The 13,929-nt window shown below is 40.5% G+C and overlaps 3 protein-coding genes across 4 annotated transcripts in view; 2 read left to right on the forward strand and 1 right to left on the reverse strand.

Moving 5' to 3' along the window:
* The window catches only part of LOC125015099 (adenylate cyclase type 6-like), a 38,444-nt gene extending 34,619 nt beyond the window's left edge, over positions 1-3,825 (forward strand). For both annotated transcript variants that reach the window (XM_047596771.1, XM_047596764.1), the window contains 2 exons: positions 36-160; positions 932-3,825. In XM_047596771.1, coding sequence (XP_047452727.1) covers positions 36-160; positions 932-1,060 — 254 coding nt within the window. In that variant the 3' untranslated portion in view covers positions 1,061-3,825. The remainder of the gene's footprint in view (positions 1-35; positions 161-931) is intronic.
* Positions 3,826-5,499: 1,674 nt separating this feature from the next.
* On the reverse strand, positions 5,500-6,997 carry LOC125015116 (testis-expressed protein 49-like). Its single transcript, XM_047596783.1, has 4 exons — positions 6,799-6,997; positions 5,964-6,119; positions 5,736-5,859; positions 5,500-5,646 (listed from the first exon to the last, which is right to left on the reverse strand). Exons 1-4 carry the CDS (start codon positions 6,887-6,889, stop codon positions 5,598-5,600), a joined length of 420 nt encoding a protein of 139 aa, XP_047452739.1. The 5' UTR covers positions 6,890-6,997; the 3' UTR covers positions 5,500-5,597.
* A 62-nt stretch (positions 6,998-7,059) lies between these two features.
* LOC124995466 (polypeptide N-acetylgalactosaminyltransferase 6-like) lies at positions 7,060-12,588 on the forward strand. The gene is made up of 9 exons (XM_047567865.1): positions 7,060-8,826; positions 8,928-9,100; positions 10,143-10,292; positions 10,429-10,663; positions 10,899-11,016; positions 11,113-11,313; positions 11,398-11,519; positions 11,922-12,023; positions 12,442-12,588. The coding sequence occupies exons 1-8, from the start codon at positions 8,330-8,332 to the stop codon at positions 11,959-11,961; spliced, it is 1,536 nt and encodes a 511-aa protein (XP_047423821.1). The 5' UTR covers positions 7,060-8,329; the 3' UTR covers positions 11,962-12,023; positions 12,442-12,588.
* Positions 12,589-13,929: the final 1,341 nt, after the last annotated feature.

The raw sequence follows: 13,929 nt of genomic DNA on the forward strand, positions 1-13,929 counted from the left end.
CATTTTATTTTTGTTGTTGTTGTTTTAATTCGCAGGTCTGAACATCGGGCCGGTGGTAGCAGGGGTCATTGGGGCACGGAAGCCACAGTACGATATTTGGGGAAACACAGTCAATGTGGCCAGTCGCATGGACAGCACAGGTGTACCTGACCGCATACAGGTAGGCGTTAACTTAAAGGAAACTCGGCCCACGCAGGCTTTTAAAGGGCACTAGAACGTGTGTAGATGGATGTGAATATTTAATCTCTGGTTAGATCCTCGTCATAGCTTTAGTTTAATAATGTCTCCTCCTTTGAGACGTATTTATAGGAGACAGTAGAGACAGAAAGACAAAAACTGACGCCCCAAACGTGAGCCAGACTACTCACACTTGGGTTTGTGTTTATGCGGTCATGCTCGCTGTGAGTTTTTATCTAACTGTGTGATCATTTTTGTATTATAGTTTTACAATGAAGGCGCTTTTTGAACTGTAAAAACAGCGTGTAACAAAGCAAACGTAGTTGTTGAGGAAGAGTTTTGACATAATGAAGTAAAATGCATCATGTGGGAGTCTGTCTGCCAAAAGAAGCTCAGGAATCTATGAGGGCGTATTTTATTGTTTTATGACATTTCCTGAAACGTTGTGTGTATGTATTTGTTCAGCCTCAGGGCCACTAGTCTCTCTGGGTTTGCTGCACCTGAAATGTGATTTACTGACGAGTCAACTTATTTTTCATTAATACTAAAGTAGTCGATTGAACTGGTACATTTAAAGCCATCTCATAATTACTGGTGGTATTGCTACCCGAGTTATAAACCAAGAGTTCAGTGCAGTAGTTATCCCCCAACATAATCCTCCCGGGGAGAGTTGCGTTATAATTCGTGTGTTATGTTCATGAAGTCCTTCCTGTCGGCGAAATACTTACATTTCATTCTGTAAATCCTCTCGCAGGTGACCACAGACCTCTTCCAGGTGCTTGCAAGTAAAGGGTACATGCTGGAGTGTCGCGGGGTCGTAAAGGTCAAAGGTAAAGGGGAAATGACGACCTACTTCCTGAACGATGGGCCGCCCAACAGTTAGCAGCCACGGCAGCAGCATCAGGCGCTGGGATGATCCCCTCTGCAAGGACACGGCACCACTGAGCGAGGACTCACAGTGTGAGCGAACAGCTAAGAACTAGAGACGCCATCACTTGAATCCCAAGCAAAGAGGAATAATAATAAAAATAAAAAAGACTTTTAAGACTCCGGCAGGAAAGTGTTCTTGATGAGAGGAAAATGTTGTCGCTCGACAGCCATTTTGGGCCCACGTACATGTTGAAGGACGCGTGTTTTTCTCATGTCTAGCCTCTCTCTCAGGCTTCTTGAAAGATGCAAAGTCTGTTTATTTAAAAACAACGCCTTTTAGCCTGTGTCAAAAGAAGATTAACGCTGTACATAAGGCTACTTTTTACTTTGTGTTTTTTTTTTGTTTTTTTGTTTTGTTTTTTTCCCTGTAATTTTTATTTTACATGACTTACGAACAGGTACTCATGTTTTGTTTCCGCATTAATTATTTATTTTGATCTCGATGTTTTGTGCAAAAGGTCCTTTATGACAAGGTGTGAATACATACGTGCACAAATATCCTGTTTATTACACGTTTATGAGTGTGTATGTACATGCATATTTGTGTGTGTATGAATATATGTATACACTGAGGAGGAATATATTGACCAAAGACTAAAGTATTTACTAAAAGCAAGGCAAGACATGTGGATATGTTCTCGCTAAAGTCAGCAGTGATCGCCACCTCTGATTTTTAGGCAGAAGGCCTGAATATGTTTTCATAGAATATGTAAAATTAATTTATTTTGTCTGTCGTTCAGGCGGCAAAGAGCAGATGTTTAAATGATAAAACTGCCCTCAATCAGCCCTCGAAATTTAATTAAAAATGATTAAAGAAGATATTTATTAGAAGGTCTGAAATCTATATTTTTATCTCCGCTCTGAGCAGTAGATCCGGCTAGGATTAGGATCCTCTCCATCCTCGTGTCTCACGCCAGACTGGCTCCGCTGGTTTCAGCCATAACAATGTATTGTCATCGACTGCTCCTTCCCTTTCAGACAGATTTTTTAAATTTTTTTTTTAATCGTTACTATTTATTTATTTTTTTGGAGGGGAGGTACAGATGGAAATGAAGGAACTTAGATCAGCGAGTTGTTCCCGAAACTTCAGGGGGGGAAAACCTTGGGATTTCAACGCAGTGGCAGCCTGATTCTTCTATGAAGAAGAAGTAGATGAAGGAAAGAAATATATATTGATTTTGACTGAATACTGTGCTTTGTAATCCTGAAGGGGCATAACTATTTTCACTGTGAGGTTTTTACGATACAACAAAACTGCTTTCTTGCCAAACATAACTGCTTCGAAGCATGTCTGATTGTGGTTATCTTGTTTTCTTTTTCGTTTGTTTCAGCGTAGGGTATTTTGTATCACCTCCGTATCCATAATTTGTATATTCTTAATGTTGTTATTATTATTATTATTATTATTATTATTACGATTATGATTCTGGTTAATTATTATGCTTAATATAATGATTTCATTCCGGTGAAAAGGATCAAAGACCAGCACGCTTTCTTGTCAAATGCCAGTTTGTAAAGCTCAAGCTCACTGGTACCAACTGATCAACTGCAGCCAATGAATTCTGCCGTTCAGTCCTAATGTACAATACAGTATTTCAGCTGGCGATAGGTGTGATCATGTAGAGTAAGTAATAACCATTAGCTGCCTTTGCAGCAGAGCCCAAGAGGTGTATGCTCACGTAAGGAAAGCAGTAAACACACACAGACACGCACACACACACACACACATACAGATGATTCACTGTGCTTTTTTTTTTTTTATTTATGCCACTACAGCAGTATTGTAAATGTCAGTCAGGCTCCGAAGGTGACGTCTCGCTTCCACACATTCTCACAGGTAACACCCCTCGAGCTACGCCACGTGAAGAGGACGAGGCAGAATTGGTAGACCTACGCATACTTTACTTGTATCACCCCCCCCCCCCCTCCCCTCCCCACCCCTCACTCAGTGTTTCAGTGAAATGTGAAAATACTAATAGCTGAGTCGAATTGCCTTAATAGAAAACAAATCATAGAATAACACTAAACAGGAAGTGTGCCTGCTGACGTCGTGACGGATAGGGAAGAAAGGGATAAGGGCTCGTCAACAATAACTTTCTGTTCTCGTCACTGCAATGGTCTCGGTTTCTCCGGCGCTGCTCTCTCTGTGTGTGGACGGGAGATTCAGCCCCGACTTTTAGCTCTTCCCTCACACTCGACGGTGGCGACAGCGACAGTTGATCATGTTCGTACCAAAGCCAGCTCACGCGGCCCTGTGCTGTTGGTCCCTCCTGTTTGAGCCCGGGGGGCGCGGTGGGAGCACCAGAGGACAGTAACGTAACGGGAGATCACCAACTATCACGTGAACTGTGACCAATGAAGAGTGATGCATATAAGTTTATAGGATGGACAAGAGTTTATAAAGATGTTCATTGTATGTATTCTATTTCTATTGGCTGTCCATAGACTTGTGTTGATTGTTAACTCTTGGGATGCTTTTTTTGGGGAGCAGGAGAGGGGAGGACGCTCGTCCCCATACTACTGAAACAGTGTTTTGCTCAGGCCTGATGAATCCTTCCGTACTTGTTTTTGTTTCATTTGTATTTTCCCTGAGTTGGAGGAGTCGAAAGGGGAGTGTTTTTTTTTTGCAAAGCCGAAGGACGAGAAGAGTTGAGGACTATGACAAAGAGAAAAATAACATTTCCCCTTGAAGAAAAAAAATAAAAAAAATCAATGGCTGTTTTGCGTGTCCATATGTTTAATAATGATCTAAATATACATCAGATACGTGTTACTATAGAAACGGAGGCTCATCAGACACTATTCAGTAACTTCATGATGTATCATATCAAGACTAGAAAGCGGCTGACGTATTCATATACACACACATACTGCTTCCTATACTGCCTCGATTCCTCCAGTGGAGGCATCACTATAGCGTCTGAATGAAACACAAGCCTTCAAACAGATGTAGTCTCAATGAAGACGATCACATTATTGTTGTTATTATTATTATTTAGTTTAATTTAACTTAATTCAGTTATAATAGCCTCTTTTTACCAGATATATAGTATTGAGATCACTTTTGCAAGAGAGATCTGGCCAAGAATGGCAGCTCATATAGTTAGTTGAACAGTTTCAACTCATGATTACATTAAACAAAGACATAAAAGATACAAATAACAACTGAATTCACGAAATCTGTAGAAAACTAAACATTTACACTCAAATAAAACATGAAGCCTAGATATAATGGGATTTATCGTGGACTTGAATACATTCAGAGATACTGGATTTTGGAGCTCTGACTGCAAAATGTTCCCTGTAGTTGCAGCATAAAACCTAAAAGTTTGCTTCCCCGTTTCCGTTCTGACCTTAGGAACAGTAAAATGTAAAAAGCCCTGAGAACGGAGACTGTAGGCCCTGTTATTCATGATTAAAAGAGATGAAACCCAGAGATCAACACTTTAACTGAATAAAGAACAAAGAAGAAGAGCTAAGAACATGTCGAGCTTTTCACACACTCAGCACATTGGTGGGATCACTGGATCACGTCGTGGCCCCTCAAATAAGGACACAACATCAGTCTGGCACCGCTGAGCGGCAGGAGCGTCAGTGATGCTCTGGTGCGCCATCTACAGGCCAGTCTGTAGAGGCAGTTTATGAAAATTAGATGCGCTCAGATAATCCGTTGTAACCGGGATCCAGTTTAAACACTTACAGATAAGAGTCAGCTCCACCAACCCAAATGATCACCCTCACTTTATGGAAGGAGTTTCCCTTCAATTTGAGCTGAGCTGAAGTCCATGAAGTCCACGAAGTCATTTTTGGCCATTTCCAGGTTTTTGAGGGGTGAGAGTGGGTGTTCAAATCCAGCCCTAAAAATGATCTGACCTTTTTGGATTCACACGCCCCTTTCTTCCCACACATGTGCCCATTTGCTCACGAGGTAGAACAGATATATTCTTTGCAACGTTTAGTGTAAGATGCTTCGAAAGAACGTGTTGCAACGTTCCATGATAGTCCAGCTTTTCTTAAAATCTTTTACAAACATCACTATGGGCATTTCCTGTGTGTGTAAGGACTTCACACAGTCCATGAAAAACCCTTATAAAATCTATTTTCCTCTGAAGCTCATTATTCCCTGAGATTCATATGTTTTACTTTTCATTTCCACTAGAGGGCAATACATGCCTAGTGTCTTTGACCATGCAGTACAGTACATTAATGTACAGTAAGATGGATTCTGATCTAAATGTGTGACTGGTAAATTAAAAATATGTTTCAATTTAAAATTATTGTCCTGAAGAGGTTTATAGAAGCCTCTTTAAGACAAATAAGTTGATTAATTCATTAATTAATCTTCAAATTCAGATGCATCATTTATCATCCAAGAAGCAACAAGTCAAAGGATGAAAAGTGAAACTTTTATCAGTTTAATTTCAGACATTCATGTGTTTGCGAATGAGGGATCGTGTGCATGAGTGTGAATGACACAATGACGAACGCTGTCAAAACAGGCTGAACTCCCGGTCTGACATTGACATTTCTTTGACAAACCTGTAAAAGCAACAGGTGAATTAAACTCAAAGAGACGTTCTTAATAAAGAAAAAAATAAATAAACATTACACCTTAAAATGTTACTTACTTGGTCATCTCACTGTTCTTCCGGGGAAACTTTTTGATTTGGGTCCATGGTTCATGACTCTCGGACACCGTCCATCCATACTGCTGGCTTTCCGTCAGAGGCGTTACGTACAGCTGGTTAGGAGCTGGAGGAAAACATGGAATTTGTTACAGCTGCTCAATTCAAAGTGACTTACAAGCACAGACACGGGTCCTCGTCCACCGTTCTTTACATCTGGTGTCTACTCACATCTGGGGGTCCGAAACTTTCTGACCATCTCTTTGTATTGCGCATGACTACCATGGTGTATGTCAGTGCTGTAAGGGAGCGGCTGGTGGTAAACTTTGCATGTCTCTTTACATCTCAGGGGTTCCTGATGTTCTTGAAGAGATGGAGGGTGTCCATCTGTAAAGAGATATGTAACTGTAACATGAACAAATCATCATTCATTAGTACGGCTTTGGAATGAAAATGACAAAATGTTTGTGATAACACTGGACAAGTACGTGAAATTCTGCAGAAAATGGATTACACTGTATGTACGTAAGAGGTTATAAGGATAAAGTTACAGGCTCATCTTTTATTAACTCGTTTTGCTTCTTGATTGTTAGTTATTAGATACTGAAAGTGCTGCTCTTTATTGCAGGATGTGAGGTTATGTGGCCATGAACGTTTACCTTTACCAGGTCTGCAGGTCTCTTCTGGACTGCAGATCTGAGCTCAAAAAACTAGTGTGCTAATTATTCATCAGAACTATTAACAATTCAAAAGACAGCGACATTGTGAAACGTACCCTCTGTAAAAGTAAGCATTTCCTACTTTTCTTTGTCTGATTGCAAACTGAATCTATCTAGTTTTGGACCGACATACAAGGAGTTTCATGATAATAGCAGCAGCAAAATATATTGTACTCTCAACTATACTTAATCATATAGTATAGTTAAATATTATATATATAGTAGTATAATTTAAAATGACCACCCAGTGCTACATCAGACCTGATATCTGTTTGCTCTTTATCTGCATTTATCTTTAGACCACCCATCACTAGCGTTAGCTAAAAGCAAAGCCCAGCTTCTCTTACCGTGAGAATGAGACGCTCCCCTGAGATTTACAAGCATTTTGTCGCCTATGGGGTTTTCATAACCCAGGTGTGTTAAACCGAAGAAGGCCATGGTCTAGCACAATTTGTTGAACCCGATTTAAGTCCGAAACGCCGGACACCGACAAGGACAAAACAAACCTCTAAATCAATGACAACTTTTGGTTGACGTGTAACTATGGCAACAGGCCCCGCCCACAGACGGTGCCTCGTGAGACCAGAAATGTCAACGAGGAAGAATAAACAGGAACAAAACGTCAAGAGTCATGACTTCCGTTGACAACTGTGTAAATGTTTTTTGTTTTTTCTCATCTATTTTCGACTTAATTTCACGTGTGTTTGGTCACACATGAAACCTACTTGAGTTTGAGTTCGGAGAAAAAAAAAAGAGATGCGGAAATTAATAGAGAAATCGGACCGAAGCGTTTCCATGGCACCCTGCAAAGTTCTGTGAGTTGGGCTCTGATCAGACGCCATCTTGTTTCCTCAAAGGGGCTACTCACAGTTTGATAACTTTACTCTATTTATAAAATCATTTACATATGTGTTAGACGATTTTACAAACCATAATTAATGGCTTTATTAATGGTTAATGACTCAATTGGTTGTTTTTTGTAGAGCAGATATCACATGAAGCTATCAAGTCTGTACTAAAATGGCAAGAAGTCGAAACTTAATGTCAATGTGTTTCAAATGTGCCATCAGGAAACAAAACCTATTTTGTTTTTACAGTCGGTTTTCTGTGGACAATTCATAATGCCAGTAGTCAATGCTTAAAGTAAAGCACGTTTCATGAGTAGGACAATGAAGTGTGACTTTAGTTTCATTTCAACCACAAACACAAACAGACAAGAAAAGCACCTGACCAGTCATATGCATCATAGCCAAAGCGTGAATGGAAACAGGAAGATAACAGCGGATACTGGGCAGGATGATAAGAAGATTCATAAGTGAGGCATGTAGACTGGCAGGCTTATTACACCTGTGGTTAGAGTATAATTTCCTGCCAAGCATGAAACCAGTTTGAGCAGTCGTCGTTTGAATTAGAGAGAACGAAGAGGGGAAACACAAGAAGAGGATCTTCGTCATGTCCTTCTGTAAAAAATAGTAAGTAGTGATTTAATAGAGTTTCGAAAATGATTTTAAATCGCTGTGTTTTGCTGTCTTTCTTGTTTAGCCTAAAAACATAAGTCTTTTACTGAACTACTATCAGCACTTTTATATACAAACTTAATTGCGTACATAACTTTAAAATGAGTTCCGATTATACAAGTATAATCTTCTATAAAGACTTGAAGAAGGAAATGTCTTTCTTACATCTAAGATTATGCACTGTTCTTTTTACAAGACCTATCTTTACTAAAATCAGCATATAACATAGTTTTCGCATACACTTCTTTTCTCTTCAACAGATTTATAGAAAAATGGGGAAGTGAAACTGTTAAATAGAACAGCAGTGTGTGGCAGCTAAAGTAAAAATCCAATTGATTCAGTTTGTTAAGATTTTTTTTTAATGTCTTCTGCAATGACATGTGGGATTTCTTTCCCCCCCCCCAGCTTTGCTTTTGGCCTGTCCATCCCTGTGCGTATCATGCGTCTACTTTTCATTAAACTCACCCTTGGGGTAAAGTTATTATTCTGCTGTCTGTGTTTATTTTTCATCATATACTGCTACCTCAACAACACAGCCATGTTTTCAGACCACACTATGGGAATTATGGGGAGATGGACAGGATCCAGCCTTGAGCATGCTGGCAAATTGCAAAATGTCACAGGTCTCGAGTGCCCACCAGGATTTTACACCAAACAGGAGCTCAAGCCTCACCTTCCGAGGCCTCTGCAAGATCCCGAGGCACAAGGCGCTAATGGAGAGCCGTTTGTGTCACACCATATGACTGGTGAAGAACATAAAGAATATTTACAAGGATATCGTAACAACCAGTACAACCAGTTTGCCAGTGACCGTATCTCTCTGCACCGTGATCTGGGGGAAGACACAAGACATCCAGAGTGAATAACCTAATTTCTCCTTATCAGAGTTTCAACTAATGCAACTAATGCTGCAGGCTGAAGATGAAATGTATGTCTTGTTTAATTTTCACTTCGGACAGCTGCTTGGGACAGAAGTTTTGGCGTTGTCCCGGCCTCCCTACCACCAGCGTGATCATAGTGTTTCATAACGAGGCCTGGTCCACTCTGCTCCGGACAGTCTACAGTGTCTTACACACAGCTCCGGCTGTTCTGCTCACAGAGATCATATTGGTGGATGACGCCAGCACAGATGGTGAGTGCATATTGAGATATATTAGGCAGAAAGTGAACATGTTGCCCTCATAGTTGATGTCCTAGAGGGACGAAAGATGAGCAACTTTGACGAGGGTTAAATAGTTTTGGCTAAATGACCAAAACTGCAGCTCTTTTGGCGTGTTTCCGGTCTACAGGACCTATCAATAGTGGCCCAAGATGGTGAACCGGAGGGTCATGGGCAGCCATACTGTATTACAGCTACTGTAACTTAAATTGCTGAAAAAGTTCATGCTGGTTCTGACACAGTTTGTTCTGTAGGTTACGTAGCCACAGAGCACTCAGGGTACCCCTGTAGTATCCTGTCCACAGCTTAAAGTGCCTGATGGGCATCAGAATGAGACTGTGGAGCAATAGAAGGTGACCTAGTCTTATGTATCACATTCCTTTTTCATCATATGGCATCACATGGTGTGTGCATCACTTACCTAGTGAACTAATGACACCAGGATGTCAGGTGTACTTGCTCTGCAACAATGTTCAGGTGGTGGTATGTATTAAAGTAACATCCACACAAATGCCAGGAGCCCGGTTTCCCATGCAGGAGAACACTAAATCGTAATAACGTCACCAGGTTTATTCACTCCTCTGGTTGGTGGTTTTAATGTTGTGGCTGATTGGTGTATTTTATCAAAATAAAAGCACAAAGTAAAAAGTCCGGCATGCAAACATTACTAAATGATTTAAGCATGTGAGTGGTTGTTCCACTGCTGCTGTTCATTCTGTTCACTTCATGCTAATGTCTGAGGCTGTGCAGTCTGCAGTTTTACTGTTTTGGTTCAGTCATAATACTCTCATGAGGTTCATTTCCATGCGCGTGCAGCTAAAAAAGCCAAATACAGTATTTGCCAAATATTTAATTTAAAAGAAAATGAATATTGGACAGCAGGTGACCAGAATCTCTAACTGAATGATAAATTGTGTCCGCCAAACCATTATAACTTAATATAGCTTAAATTATTATTTTGTCACATCTTAGACTAATGTTTACCTTTATAAATGACTCCTCTTCTTCTCTTCAGATAAACTGAAGGCTCCCCTGGATGAATATGTGCAACAGCTGAATATCGTGCGTGTTGTGCGTCAGAGGCAGAGGAAAGGTTTGATCACAGCCAGACTGCTGGGAGCTCAGGCTGCGCGTGGAGAGGTCCTCACCTTCCTGGATTCCCACTGTATGTATCCCATAATGCAACGTGTCTATTGATCAAAAATAATTAAGGCGGCGCTTTTTTCCTGGGAGACTGTTTTTTTCAGAAATGTTGATATATTGTAAAAGTAAATAGTGAAAAGGCTGCTGTTGTTGTGTAGGTGAATGCTTCCCTGGATGGCTGGAGCCTCTTCTGGCTCGGATAGCGGTACAACCCACTGCTGTGGTGAGCCCAAAAATCAACTCTATTGACCAAGATAACCTACATTTCAATAAGCCAATCCCTAAACGGCTTCAATACAGTCGAGGGAATTTTGACTGGAGGCTCAGGTTCGGATGGGAGATCGTCCCCAAGGAACAGATTAATCGGCGGGAAAGTGAGACTTATCCTATAAGGTAGATACAGTTCCATCCATTCTCACATAAATATTAGTCTCTGAGAAATGTTCTTTCTAATTTGGTACATTTAGGATAGAATGCTTAATATGTTTCTGGTTTCAGCAACGGTGACAATAATGCTTTCCGGTTGCATAGATAAAAACCAAAGCTGCAGCTGCACATTTTCTCATTTAACTCTCAACTTCCCATTCAAAGTACTTCTGCTTTGGTTTATTGATTTGTTATTCTGTAGAACTCCTACCTTCGCTGGTGGCCTGTTCTCTATATCTAAGGCGTACTTTGAGTTTATCGGAACTTATGACGATCAGATGGAGTTCTGGGGAGGAGAGAATCTGGAAATGTCCTTCAGGGTAAGAGTTTTTTATTTAAAGTTCTGGAAAATACACAGAGTATGCTCACATGTGTTTACAAGTTTAACCTTGTGCTGTGTGTCTTCTCTTCTGCAGGTCTGGCAATGTGGAGGTCAGATGGAGATTATTCCTTGTTCTGTTGTAGGACACATTTTCCGCAGGAAGAGCCCCCACAGGTTCCCCAACGGCACAAACGTAGTCACCCGCAACTTGGTGCGGCTGGCTGAAGTCTGGATGGACGACTACAAATGGATCTTCTATCGCGCTTACAGAAAGGCTGGTTACATTTTTAAAGCGGTTAGTGAAAAATGGACACTACCTATCTTTAGAACACACTTCAGTCACTTGTCATGTGTGTGATGTGAAGTCTTTTCCTTTCAGAATTCGTTTGGAGATGTTGCTGAACGTCGTGAACTCAGGGAGAGACTAAACTGCAGGAACTTCACGTGGTACCTGAACAATATTTATCCAGAAGCCTTCGTCCCTGACATCAGGCCTGTCATGTATGGACATGTAAGCTTCTTTATCAGTATTTAATTTTTGATTTTTTTATTTAATTTTTTAGCCAGTTGAGTATTTTTTTACATTTTATATTCCTAAAAAAGTGCATGATGATATTTTCTTTAAAATCTTTAAATGCTTAAAATATAATATAATAATAATATATGATAGCCAGACTATTCACATTTTTGTTTGTTTACATAAATACTTACATTACCAAACAAGTTAAAGATGAGCATCTTAATTTAACATGTTCAATTAACCATTTTAAACTAATCTCAGTGTGTGTGAATGAACCTGCATGCGTTGAGATGGTTTTATGCTTTCAACACACATCGCAGCATTTCACGTAAGATACCCTGACTATTGACACCTGAAGTCAGCTGCACTTTTTTTTTCTACAGTTGCAAAACACTGGTTGGAAGTGTCACTTGGATGTGGTGAAGACAAAAAGGAAATGGCAGCCTGTAAAAAAGGTCCAATGCAACAACAAACGGGAGGCACAGGTACTTTATCTGTTGTTCAATCGGCAAATTGTGAAGGTTGATTTTTAAGAGCTCGCATAAGCATAATGAGCACAGTGGTGTGGTGGTGATGCCTCACAGCAAGAAGGTTCTGGGTTCAAATAGACCGGGGCCTTTCTGTGTGGGGTTTGCATGTTCTCCCTGTGTCTGCGTGGGTTCTCTCCCCCTGTCCAAAGACATGCATGTTAGGTTCACTGGTGATTCTGAATTGGCCGTAGATGTGAGTGTGAATGGTTGGCTGTCTCTCTGTGTTAGCCCCACGATAAATTGGAGGCTACAGCAAATGACTGAATGGATGAATGAATAAGCATAATGGTTGAAAAACACCTTCTCAGCCTATATATTGATCATGTTTGGGCATCGTTTACAACAATTAAATGTTGTGTTTTGTGATTCCTAGTATTTCGAGTATACATCCCATCAAGAGTTGCGGCCCAGCGCTGGTATTGAGTTTTGTTTAGCTGCGACCCCTGGAGGAGCTCTGGTGTCTCTTCAACAGTGTCGAGAGAAAAAACCAACCCCACAGCATGTGTGGATCTTCACAGAGGTACAGCATGAGTTTCATATGAAACTTTGCAGTTCATGTGATACTCTCCCTGCTCATTTACATAATGTTGTGAGATTCACGGTACCTCTTTCTGAGCACTTAAAATCTTAATGTAACCCTTTTGGAGATACCAGAGGGAGGATATTTTATCATTTGCGATGCTCTCATTTCCAGACAAACAATCTGAAGAACCCTTCATCGGGAAAGTGTTTGGCAGTAGCAGGAGGAATCGCGACCTTGTCCGCCTGCACATCCACAGCAGATCTAAGTTGGGCCTTCATCACGGACTAGTCATGGAAATACAGCCCTAAGTACAGTTCACACACGATCTCACTGAAGGTCAAAAACAAAACGCTATTTTTCTAAACACAAAGAGGGTGTTGTGTAGCTGTCTGGAAAATATCCTGCAGCTTCGATAAATTCATTATTTGTGCTGAGGCCGCGTATTAGTTTCAGCCAAACATTTTGCACGAAGCGAAGGGCTGCAGATCTTGTCCCCACGCGAAAGAAGTGATCGCTCTACAGCCAGTATGAACACAAGACACTTTATTGTTATTGTCGGTTGTGCAACGAAATTATGTGCATGATTGTCAGTACAGCAGCACGGTAACAACTACATAAATGAATGAAACTAACACTGAACTGATCCTGTAATAAAGTGTTTGTTTTTGAAAGAAAGGCAAAACTATTTAACTGAAAGAGTTTCTTTAAAAATAAAGAAATAATAACCTGTTTCATGTATTCCACCTGCCATTTGGGAGTGTATTTTCTATATTATTTGCAATTTAGAAAATTAACGTCAAGTCTCTATTGGACAATCCACCTCCACTACACCAAACATTCACCAGCAGATTGATCCAGCTCCGCTCCCACAGTGAACGCTACAAGACTTCATTCATACCCTACTCTACTCAACTTCACAACAGCTCATCTTTCTGCAACAGTCAACTCCGTGTTATTAATGTTAATGGTCACTATCGCACCTGACACCTGACACTGACACCTGACCGACTAAAGAGGCTGCCAAACAGTTTCGCAACTACATAGATAGTATGTAAGTAAGTACCACGTAAACAGTTGAGTCATGCTTTACACCTGACACAGTTCAATGCCTGTTTCTTGCACATTTGTTCATATTTTTTCAAATATGTTCAAATTTTATTTTACTAGATATTGCTTATATTTAATTTTAATCTTATTTATTTTATCTTTCTTTCTACTTGTGGTTCTTAAGAGTGTTTATTTTATGTGCAACTAAGCTACTGTGATCAAAGTTTACGTAAGGTCCTTAGAAGTCATGGAAATAGGAATGTGTGTGCCTCCGGGGAGGGCGGGGCGAGT

This window comes from Mugil cephalus, chromosome 1 (genome assembly GCF_022458985.1).
Source record: "Mugil cephalus isolate CIBA_MC_2020 chromosome 1, CIBA_Mcephalus_1.1, whole genome shotgun sequence".
Taxonomy (NCBI): Eukaryota; Metazoa; Chordata; class Actinopteri; order Mugiliformes; family Mugilidae; genus Mugil; species Mugil cephalus.